The sequence below is a fragment of the Parasteatoda tepidariorum genome, chromosome 10 (genome assembly GCF_982258835.1).
Source record: "Parasteatoda tepidariorum strain Cologne lab strain chromosome 10, Ptep-v5.0, whole genome shotgun sequence".
Taxonomy (NCBI): domain Eukaryota; kingdom Metazoa; phylum Arthropoda; class Arachnida; order Araneae; family Theridiidae; genus Parasteatoda; species Parasteatoda tepidariorum.
In genome coordinates, this window is record NC_141764.1 from 104,764,604 (window position 1) to 104,777,440 (window position 12,837).

The window sequence follows — 12,837 nt, forward strand, 5'->3', positions numbered from 1 at the left end:
GGAAATGAGCTTTGAATTGATTTTCGCAGCCTTTTAGAGAAAGCAGTATAATCCATTTACATTTCAAACGAAAAACTCAGACAAAATCAATGGATTCTATCAGTAGCAATTAAACCTAAGATCGCATGTGGTAACGTATGCTTAAAGTTACTTATATAATAAATGCAGCTATAATTTAATACATAAATTTAGTTGTAAATGTATGTAGCATGATAGTATAACACTGGATAATGTTTTGCTCTATTCTTGCTTTCTCTGCAGATTTCTTTTATGGTTTTAAGATTAATAAAATAAATAAATAGTAGATACTAGTTTAGAAGATGAAGGTGCATCCATTGCTATTTCAATTATGTCCAGTGTTAATTAATTTAAGACCTGTTTTGTGTTCTTTAAGTATTTCAAATGGTGATTTTCTATTGAACGAATTCTCCATAAAACGAACTTATTATCGGGATTCAGTGACTTCGTTAAATAGAGGACCGACTGTAATTTATAAACGAAAATGTTTTCATAGGTTAAAAAGGTACGTTTTAACCCAGGATTTGTTTAACGAAGAAATTCGGTTTTTCCTCACAAAGCATAGCATTTAATAAATTCACTATAGGTATTCTAAATAATAGTACTAAGAAGATACAACAATCTTATTTTTACATTCTTTGATGGTGATGGTGATGACTATGATGGTGATGAAATCGTTCTATTCTGGGACCTAAATTCTTAATCACTATCTTAGGTCTGTTGCCGTTCGGGTCCGGATTTATCACAGTAAGGGTATTTCCTCGGCACTTGAAGTTGCGTCCATGATTATCTGATTTGTTTTTGTAGATGCCAACGTGAGGAAGGACAGCGGATAATACTTTGAATGACGAATGATCCGGCAGTCGACACGGAGTAGTTTGGCGAGTTTTGTCTAAGACGGCTGGATTGGCGACCTGCTTGGAACGATGAACAGGCATGTCACCCTCATGGCTCCTTTTCCTATTGCACGGTGAGAGATCTAACACACCACTGTCGTTGCTTGTACTAGACACAGTACCGTTCACTGGAGTAACGCCGTTACATCTCGGAATCTTTGCCTTCGGTTCCTCTTCCGAGTCATTTTGAATGGATTTTTGAGGTTCCGCCGTTTTTGGAACAGAATCTGTTGGTGACCCCAAATCGTCATCACCAGACAATGATCGAGCCTCAGTTCTGTCACTTCCTCTTCCGCTGTCGACATCATCCACGACATCTATTTCTTCATCTTCTGTATCTACGTGCTTAGAGTCGTCTTCTTCCTTCGGCTTGTCTTCGGAACTCTCCGAGTCCTCTTTAACGGGGACATCGGGCTCGGCAATCACGAGAGGACCTTCGAATAGGTCCAAATCCATTTTGTCATCCTCTTGTACAATTTTGTATTCTTTAGCAGCCGCTGGTTCTTCCACTGCAGGTTTCGAATCCTTCTTCTCTGAACTGGAGGCTGCTTGATGATTTTCTTTCCGGAGTTCCGTTTTGATTTCAGGAGGAACACTGATGACAAGGGGTGCCACACATTTGATGGACGCCGATTTCAATTGCGCCACTTTGGATTCCAACTTATCACACGACCCCTTTGAGGACTTGGATTTCTTTCCTTGCGACGATGATTTCTTGGAGGATTCTTTGGGCGATAACTGTCGAATGCAGTTTTCAAGACGTGAAAATCTGGGGGGTGACAATTTTAAAGGTGGAACCCTAGGGGGTAACAGGTGAGAAGATATCTTAAAGGGTGGCGAAGTATTCGGTGGTGATATTTTGATGGATATTCCAGTATACAGTCCATGGGTGATCGTGCCATTCGATGATGTTGTACTTGTTGTAGGTTGCGAGGAAGATGGTTTTGTTAGAGGAGCAACAGTCATCACAGCAGGCTTGCTGTCGGACAATGTGCTTTTGGATCCTGATGCAGGTAAAAATTTTGCTATCGTTGTTTTGAGTTCTTTTTTAGAAATTGGACTGGACAACGAGGATTTTTCTTCATTCTTTGTATCGATGTCTTCTATCTTTTGCTCGGAGATTTCAATTTTTTGATCTGTATTATTGCAAGTGAATTTGGCGTTGACTTTATCGGATTTTTTCTCTTCCTTCGAAGCCAAGATACTGTGCGAAGGAGGACACTCTTCTTCGCAAACATCGTCGTCGTTTTCTAAAGACTGAAGAGAACTTTCTGATTTCAATTCAACTTCCTCACCTTGTTGTGTCTCGGCTTTCATTTTCGGAGGGTGCTCTAAGATTCTGTAGAAAAATCTCATCGGTCCATTCTGCAAAAGTAAATAAAATATAGTTATACTAATACAGGGTGCGTAGCCAAATCTCTCAACAGAAAAATAAGCACCTTTAAAGTATTTTTTATCCACTCAAAAAATATTTTCAAGCGTTGTATACCTTAACAAAATGCAAACTCATTCTCAAAGATTTTACATGATCATGATAAAATAACTAGTTTCTGACAAAGAACTCTTTTCTTGGCTATATTAGATACCATAAAAAGAACGAGAGATTTTTTCGGTTCGATTTCAGAGGGTGGAAAATGAAGCCTGAAATTGAGAATATCTTACAAAATGCAGCAGGGTTGCACATGAGAGTGCAATCTAGCCTGCTCAGAAGACGCAAATGCGGATTCCCAAGTATTTCATCAAATATGTAACACGATTGGCGTCATCATAATTTTCGGACCGACGGTGCCCTGATATGGATGGCAGTCGAATTAATTGTGAGAATGTTGAATAGAACAATGTGAAAACCACGCTTTTGCATAATACACAGCGAAAATCGACATGGTAAGGAAGGAAAAAAAAATCTAATTTTCGAAAAGGGAAAATTAAGCACTTTTTAAAAATATCCCATAAAAAAACACCTTTAAGGGCTTTTAAAAAACGAAAATTGAAATAAAGCACCTTTAAGCACTTTTTAAAAACACTACGCACCATGTAGTACTTTTAATATCATCACCTTCTAAGAGAATGATTTAAATTTCTGTAACACGGTTCTAAGTTCCTTATGACGGGTAAGTAAAATAAACTTTTTAATTGTTAAGCAACGTTCCCTCCGTTTTTTTTTCGAGCTGCATGGAACTTTTATAAATTAATATAGCAAATTATCAATTTTTTTAAAGTTGTAGTTCAGTCGCACTAGAGCTATACAATGGGCTATTGACGACGGTCCGGGAAACATCCCCGAGGATGATCCGAAGACATGCCATCACAATTTTGATCCTCTGCAGAGGGGATGGCACACCCGCTTCGGTAGACCGATGACCTGCACGCGAAGTCGAGCACTTTACGGTAGAACAGTTTAACGAGAACTAATACCGCACATCCTCGGTTCCTACGCAGACTTATCCAAGGGGCCACCCACCCGCACACTGACCGCAGCCAGTGATGCTTGACTTCAGTGATCTGCTGGGAACCGTGTCTTAACGATCAATCCACTGCGGGACGCAAATTTAAAAAAAAAAAAAATTCTATTTAATTCTACAGTTCCTGGCTAAATTACTAAAAGCACTGTAGGATTCTACGGAAAATCTTAATTATCAGGTGATACTATACAGCTTTATTATTTTTACGTGACATGTTTACGTCCGTGTATCCATTGGATAAATTAGACGATATATAATATAAATTCGAAAATTGGATACATTAGACGATTTATATAAATATAGAATATTTATTATATCAGGCATTATGTTATAATAATTAGACCCAATTATGAGACGCACTGCAGTGACATGTTTTGCACGAATTTATATGCAATACTTTCATACTTAAACATGCATGTCATGGGTTTTTATGCGGGAGATTTTTTTATATACTTCCTATTTGCATTTATTTTTAACTTATTGCATTACAATGTTAACCCATTGGTGCACGAACGTAAACAAATGCAAACCGGCTTCAGCCGCGTCAAAACAATACAGCTGTATAGTATTACTGATAATTAAGATTTTACATGGTATCATAATTTGGCCAGGAACTGTATTCAAAAATAGGACAACTTAAATTCACTCATAAGTTATAGTTTTGGATTTTTAACTGAAATTATAACGAGACTTAAATAAATTTTGTCGTATACATTCATCCGTTTAACTCCATTTCAGATTTCATTAACAAACTCATAGTTAAATTAAATAACTATTTATTTACCATTTAATTTATTTATTGTTATTTTTTTCGAAATTTTTTTACAGTAAAAAAATGTATTGTTAACGAAGTATTTTTGTATACTGTAATGAATTTAAAAAGACAGTACATTATGAAAAAAAAATAATAATAATTTGTTAGTCGGTGAACAATTCATATATAAAACTTATTAATAATATTGCATTTATTATTTTCTTTAGTTTTTAAAAAATCTATTTAACAATGTCCTTTTAATGTTATCATTCAAAAAAATTTGTTGGCGGATCGCGAAAGTTTTCGAGCAAAATTTTAAAATCTTGTGCTGCTCAGGAGGAATGTTGCTTTGAGAGGACGCCATACCGAAGAAGAAAATGTTCATCGCAAATTCTTTTTCTCCTTCATTACTCATTTAAAGTGTAGAAAAAGTGAGTTGATACAAACGTAGAGTAAATGATGAAGTTTCAAATACTGAAAAGAAAATTTTTAAATAGACAAATGAAAATAAATTATGAGATGATAATTTAGGATTACGCAACTGAGAAGTTCTCTTCGAATAATTTGTTTGCATTTCAATATTTTGAAGTATTTTTTCTAAGAAACAGAAACTTCATGACAAACTCTAGGTTTGCCTGAACTTATTCTTTATTTCTTTTAAATTTTGAATTGGTAATGAAGGAGAGAGAGAATTTGCGGCGAAAATTTTCTTCCGCGGTAAGGCGCCCTCTTTTGAAATGAAATCTCAAAAAGTTGTAAAATGCGACATTTATAAAATTGGTTTCAGCAACCAGGTTTGTGGAGTCGAAAAATTTTACCTAAGTTTTAGCTACCAAAAGTCGAACAAACTTTTTTCGACTCAATGCCAAAAATTGTTCTTATTTTGATCCTTTTGGCTTCTCCCGCAACTAAATACTATTATCCGTCAAATTCTCGAAGTATGAAATATATTGGGCAAATTCATAGATCAACTCATGTCAATAAATAGAGCCGCAATGGCTCAGGGGATAGAGCCTTCCAATGAGGTGAACGTGTACGAATCTCAATGAAGGCTGGTCGATACGAATCAACATCTCCTAGAAGTAGGAAGGCCTCAGCACGGATCAATTTAGTAGTCCGATGTGACGAAGTTAACTGCGCAGTGGTTGAAAATACGAAATATGTCATTACGTTTGGACTACTCAAGGATATTTATGGTAACCCGTGTAGAGGCCTTCTCTTTTCTAGGAGGTGTTGTACGAATCCGGCTCGAACCGACCTTAGTGCTGACGTGAAATATCCTCAGTGGTAGACGGATCAAGTCCATTTGCCGTCAGTCTAACCGTGGGAGGTTCTCGTGGTCTTCTTCTCCATGTAACGCAAATGCGGTTAGTTCCATCAAAAAGTTCTCCACGAAGGCAAAATTTCTCCAGATACTTGACGAAGGAGTTCCCTTGTCTTCTGGATTGGGTTCAAAATGACAAGGCTACCGGAGTTGAACATGAATAGTCGTAAACACAAAATTTGAGTCGGGTGTTCAACGACGGATACAAAAAATAAGATTTATTTAAAAATTAGGCTTTTAAATTGAAAAAAAAAAACAGTAAAAGACTCACCCTCTTCCAAAGAAATATATAAGCAACGTCCATCAAAGTATAATCATCCTGGAGGGATTCCATATCGTATGACAGATCAATCTGAAAGAATGATGAGCACTTTAATTTCCTCTTCCCGTACAAATTAAATGTATTCAACATAGGATTTTACGGAATTCCATAATAACTGCTACTAAAATGCTACGCATAGAGAATTCTAGGGATTTTTGTAGTCATCAATAAAAAAACAGCAATATTTTCCAGTGAAGACATCAAACAGACAGGAATGTTATGTATTATGATGTTTCCTCGTCATTTCGAATTGCATAATAGGCATTTAATTCATCCAAGATAGTTAAAAGATATTTTTAATTCATTTAAAAAGAGAATTCTGAATAAAAAATAAACTGATTATTTAAGAACCAAACATGTTTTGAACTGATTTCTATAAATGAGGTTCGCTTCGTTATGCATTAATAATATTTATTTAAATATTCAAGCAAAAGCAATAATCTGTACAAAAATTCTATTTCAATAGGGATATTTTTAGGAGACTTACTCGATTTAAGGGAATTTTCAAAAATGTATAAAAATCAGGAGAATTTTAATTAAACCAGTAAACCAGGAGAAACTGGCAAAATCCAGTAGTCTACTGGAAAATCCAGTGTAGAGTCGGCAGCTACGAATATAAATTAATAATAAAAAAAATTAAAGTAAAAGCACCTGCATCATTGACAATAGATGGAGATTTTTCTAAACATACATTACAAATTACTTTCATTACTCTCGACTATTTACCAGACCGCTTTATATCGACAAGTGTATAGCGAAAAAAAAAAATCGCTAGAATATTACCTAAGCACCTTTTAGAGCATTTTTGGACACTTCTTCTATCAACAAAAATAAGCCATTCACAACGCTCTCTTACGCTTACCCAAGAAAGACGCACCCATTCGTTTTTTGCTTTAACTTTGTATAAAACAAAATTTATAATTCAATTCAGTTCGTAAAATGTTGTTTAGAATATTCTTTAGAAACTTTTTCTGTTTTGCTTATTGCGGTTAAAACTTCACTGCTATAACTCCTAGTAGATTTTTTTTTCAAAGTCTTCTTTCTCCTAAATTAAGTTCTATTTAAAAAATTTCAAAAATTTTTGTACATTCTTTTTTTTTTTTTGTATTTTAAAAGTATTTTGAAAATTATGTGATTTTAATGTCTTACGAAAGCATAGCTCATACGCATCCTTTCCCTTGTCGGCAAAAATAAGCAAATCGCGAAACTCATTCCATTAGATGCTTTCGTAATATTTAAAAAAATTTTAACTGCTTCCTGAACATAATAATTTCGAAGGTTTAGGACATTTTATGGTCAAATGGGAGCATGATTAAATTGAAAAGAAAGTTGTAGGGTTTAATTCAGAGCTAAAAAATAGATTTAAAAAAAAAACTAAAAAAAAAATAACATGATTAAGTGGGGGGAGGGGGGGAAAGAACATCCAGTTTACATGTCAGTTGAGCATGTTAACCTATTCTTCGAAGTTTTGAATAAGGAAATTAATAAACAAAAAGAAATGAATAAACAAATAGCCTCAAGGTGTTTGTTTAGATTCTGAAGATGGTTATCATTCAAAATTTAGCTTAAAATGTTTTTTTTCTTTCCTTCCTATAATAAGTCAGGCGTAACATCGATACGCAGTGATTGGACCCAAACAATTCGCTTCAAGCTCAGGCTATCCCCCCAAAACCAATCACTCCTCTTTCTAATTGTGTAAATAACCTAGTGAATGCCCCCAATAAGGAACTAGGCTGTGAAAAACACCTATCACTTTCCACCCCCCCGTGGGTCATTTTTTTTTCTTTCATCCTACTCTCTCTCCCATTTAGGGAGAATGCAGGAAGGCGTGACGACCCCATCACTCATTCTTATCGTCTGCACGTAACTTCCATGTCGGGGGGAGAAGAGATGGGGAGACTTCTGTCAACGCATTCCATGGGTATTAAAGGGTTGCTGCACTGGGATTGGATCTATTTTTGAGGAAGAGGGGATACAATTTGTTAAAAATGGCGAAAAGGAAAAAAAACTTCAAACTATGATTTAATACATCTTTTTAGATATCGGCGAGAGGTTTTTAACAGCGCAGTTGCCGCACTTAGGGGAGGGGGGTGGGTGGGTAAGGTAAACATTTCACAGGGCCCTTTTAATCTACATTTTCTGCGGGCCCCCTCTTTTACTGTTAGATATTCGCCTAATTACTGAAGGAGAGATGCTTAGGCTATGCAAAAGCTATGCTTAAATTTTTATCGATATACACTTCGATTAAAAGACACATTTTTCGAAATTTTAACCAAAGAATGCTGAGAACAAGACGAATGTCCCTTTCAATTACAACGGCTCTGGTTTTTGAAATTTGGAAGGAGGAAAATGCTAATGATAAAACAAAATTTACCATAAATCTTATTTAAGGCCGGGATAGCCTGGTTGGTAGGGCCCATGTCGAAAAGATCGTGGTGTCGATCTCCGCCGGCCGAAGACTCCCCGTGTAGTAAATGGGGACTGATGCCCGTTCAATCTGCCGGGGTTACAAAGTCCTCCCAAGTTCCCATATCAAGTCATACCTCTGGGGGTATTTATTGATCGATGAGCTCCTCTGGATTGGGATCAAAATTACAAGGATACGGAGTTGAATATTGGCAGTCGTAAATCCAGAATTGGGTCGGCTGTTATAAAATATAAATAAATAAATCTTATTTGAGCAACTCAGGGGATAGAGCGTTTGCCTTCCAATGAGGTGAACCGCGTTCGAATCCCAGCGATGGCTGGTCAAAACGAATCCGCATCCGGCTTGCACCAACCACAGTACTGACGTGAAATATTATCTGTATACGGATCATGAGATAGAGTCCCCTTTCCGTCAGGCTAACCGTGGGAAGTTTTCATGGTTCTCTTCTCCTTCCATCGAAAAGTAATCTATGAAAGCAAAATTTCTCCTAATACTTGGTCCAGAAGCTCCCTTGTCTTCCGGATTGGGTTCAAAATCACAAGGCTACGGAGTTGAACACTAGTAGTCGAAAACCCAAAAAATTGGGTCGGCTGTTCAACGACTGTTACAAAATAAAGTAAAAATTTTATTTTGTTTTTATTGGGAGATCAGCATTAATAAGAAAACAATATATTTTGCAGAGAACCCAAAAAGCATGATTTCATAAAAAAAAGGAAAGAAATATTGCAGCGAATATATTCACAAAAATTTAAATCTATTTTTATGTTTAAAAAAAAACAAACTCTTCAGTAAAAACTTCAAAATATCCCAAAATATATATAAAAAAAATTTATAATTTAATGACCTGAAACCTAAACATTGAACTTCTTCGAAAATCCTAAAAAATTCGCCTTAAAGAAGGTATTCATAAAATAAAACAAAAATTATTTCCTCATAAACATTTTGCCAGTATCAGATTCACTGCACAACTTTTTTATTGCCCTTTCTTAATTTACTTAGTATTTACAATAAGAATTCTTATGCACCGTGAAACCTCCATTATCCAAAGAACCGAACTTTTTTACTACAAAATCATTGAATCAAAATCATTATTTTAATCTTTTTGAACTCTGAAAATCAAGATAATTGCATCGAAAATCGAGAAATGTGATTGATGAATCGAATAAAACTAACTACCGGGGTGAAAAGTTATATCTGGAGCCTGAATTTTTATGACCAAAATATTCCCCTTTAAAATGTAAAAATGTGCCTTTAAAAAAAAATTTCCATTTGAATAAACAAGGACTGAAGTATTCTTTCTTTCCTTAATTTACATATCATAAAATGAAATTAAGAGAATTTGAGATGCTATTTTCATTACTAACTAAACTCACAGTAATTTTTTTATGTGCAGTATCAGGTTTCTTTTAAAGTATACATTTATTATTTCAAAATCCTTATCTTTAAATGTTACACATAAATTAAAATTTTAAAAAAAAGTTTTTGTTCTTTGATTTTCAGAATTATAATGAAAGTGCATCTTTTTATTATTTTTTATTATATATATATGAGTTTGAATTGATTATTTTCGAAGCCACTTAACTTTTAGAGAAAGTAGTAAAGTACTTTTCTCTTCTTGTTTGCATTTGAAAATAAAAATTCAGACAAAATTAACGGATTTTATCAGTAGCTATTAATCTTTTGAACGCATGTGGTAATGTATGTTTAAAATTACTTTTATAATAAATGCAGCTATAATTTTACATAAATTTAGCTTGTTTTTTAAATGAAAATGTATGTAACATGATAGTGTAACACTGAATAATTTTTTGCTCTATTCTTGCTTTCCATTCTTTTACGGTATGATTTATAAAATAAATAGTAGATACTATTTTACATGATGAAGGTGTATCAATTGCTATTTTAATTATGTTATTAATTGCTATTTAATTATTATACTTATGAATTTAAAACCTGTTTTGTGTTGTTTAAGTATTTCAGAAAGTGATTTTCTATTTAACGAACCTATTATACAGATTTAGCGACTTCGTTAAATAGAAGCCCGACGGTATATATATATATATATATATATATATATATATATATATATATATATATATATATATATATATATATATATATATAAGGGGGAAAAAGAAAAAAAATTCAAAAAATAACAAACAACTGGGGAGAAAAAATAAATAAAAAAATCCGAAGGAAAAAAAAAAGGATGAATTTTTTTTTTATTATTTAAAAATCCGAAAAATAAAAGATATGATCTTTTCATCAGCCTACACGATTATATCCACAAAAAAGAGTGCTTTCTAATCTTGTATCAATATAGCCAAAGCAAAATATATCAATACAATTATGTGAGGAGCACTCAAAAAATTTTTACAAAAATTACAACAAATAAAATAGAACACAATAAGTAAAAATAACACGTAAAAACAGAAAATAAAATATAAAGAAAAAACAGAATAAAACATAATCTATAAAGCGAGTAGCGAATTCAAATGAACTTACATGAAGGGAAAATTTTTCAAGAATGATTTAAAATATTTTCGTAACAAGATTGCCAGATTGCAAAATATGAAAACAAAAGCGCAAATTGAGTGTAACTAGAGGAGTTTTGTTTTAAAGTGCGTTCTTACTGCATTACTGAAGTGCGTTTGATTTGTTAGTTACCAAGGATGGGCCCGAAAATGGATGTGCGCAAGGTAATATTATACTGGATAATTTATATATATATATATATATATATATATATATATATATATATATATATATATATATATATATATATATATATATATATATATATATATATATATATATATATATATATATATATATATATATATATATACAATCGCTATCCTTGACAGCACAAGGTCTTGAAATGTAGTTCATGAAGACCATGCCTAAATCAGTCCCCTTACCGGAACATGTGTTGTCAGCTATTTATTGAACTGACCCAGGGGGCAAACTCGATTCTTCCATTTTGTGGCTCCCCCACCTCAATTGAATAAGAGGAGAAAAATGGCTACTATAAAAAAGAGACAAATTAGATTGGAGACCACCCTAATGGTCTTCTTCCCTATGAGGCAAAGAAGGTGGCAGAAAATCGATAAATGCCTCCCCGGTTCTCTCTAGAAAAGTAGTTCGTTAATTATAACACACGTTGTTCTTTTGTAGTATATCTTCACACTGCTGTAACGATACTTCCGTTTGAAGTAGGGGACGGCAGGTATCGAAAATAAATAAATATTGCTCCATAGTAATGTCATAGTATATTTTCATGAACTACATTTAATTTATATTTATTAGTGGAAAAATTACTAATATGAGACACACTTTTAAAATGAGTGTAAGAAAATGATAACTATGATGTTCATAATTCAAATTTTATAATATTTTAAATAAAAATACAAAATAAGTCAAATAGTTCAGTTATTTAGTTTTAAAAAGTTGAATATTAAGAAATTTAATTTTTCGAAAACTAGTCAACCGATTTCATTCAATTTTTGTATTTTGTCACTTCTTAACATACTTTAAAATGAAGTAAAAATCTGAATCCCTTACAGTTCAAAAATTTTACGACTTTTAAATAATTTAATAAAAAAAATTATAAATAATAAAAAAAAACTTCTTACACGGAATTATCTTTGAATAAATGAATTTTATTATTGTGTGCAAAAGTTTTTTGATTCATTTAAGAAATTTTCGAGATGTATAGCGAAATACGCAAAACGTGAAATTGACATCAAGCGGTTCAATCTTATGACTGTTTTTCGCTCGAACTATTGGGATCTTGCATGCAATCATACCTCGATTTTACGTACTTTGATTTAACGAATTCTCCGATTTAACGCCTATTTTTTCCGTCCCGACAAAAAAAGGGTGCTAAAATACTCTCATTTAACGAATTTTTAGCTTTGATTTAACGAACAACAATAGTTGGAAAAAAATTCGCACGTAAAACTAAAACTTTGAATTTTTTGCACTTAAAATTTTTAATCTTTCACCCCCTAATCCAAGTGTTATTATATGTATGTATTATATTTTAAAAGCAATAGCATTAAGAATTAATTGATATTCCTAACGTATAACTAATAAGTTTTAAGCTCGTAGTAAACAAAAATCATTTTTTTTTCTTCATATCTGTATGTCTAAGGATATTTTGCATTGATATTTTTATACCATACTCTTCATAAAAATTGATATTCGATTTAACGAATTGCTTCGATTTAATGAACGGAATTGTCGGTCCCAGTCAATTCGTTAAATCGAGGTCCAACTGTATGCATTTCTGCATTTTTATAATTTTGGAATTCTTTTTGGAATTCCTCAGAGTTCAAGATATAAAAGTCGTAAAAATAACAACAAGAAAAAAAAGAATAAAAAAGGAAGAAAAAAAAACGCTTTTATAGGAGGAAAAAGAAAAACGAAACGAGGCTGTGAGAATTCGTTAATGACATCATTATTTGAACTCCACCTCAATCCTAAGCATCCATATATATTCAAAGAAACACCTTTTCCAAGAAAATAATTCAAATTTTTCTGGAATGGGAACCTTTTATTTATACAATGAGTAAATAATTATTCAGTTAAATGACTTAAAATATTCTAAACTGATAATAATAATAACCCG

The 12,837-nt window shown here is 32.9% G+C and overlaps 1 protein-coding gene across 3 annotated transcripts in view; it reads right to left on the minus strand.

Annotated features, from left to right (window-relative positions):
* Nucleotides 1-563: 563 nt before the first annotated feature.
* Nucleotides 564-12,837, minus strand: part of LOC107446548 (uncharacterized) — a 77,708-nt gene continuing 65,434 nt past the window's right edge. For all 3 annotated transcript variants that reach the window (XM_043047707.3, XM_087153570.1, XM_043047706.3), the window contains exons 9-10: nt 5,726-5,806; nt 564-2,279 (exon numbers count right to left, since the gene is read on the minus strand). In XM_043047707.3, the coding sequence (XP_042903641.2) occupies nt 648-2,279; nt 5,726-5,806 (1,713 nt within the window). In that variant the 3' untranslated portion in view covers nt 564-647. The remainder of the gene's footprint in view (nt 2,280-5,725; nt 5,807-12,837) is intronic.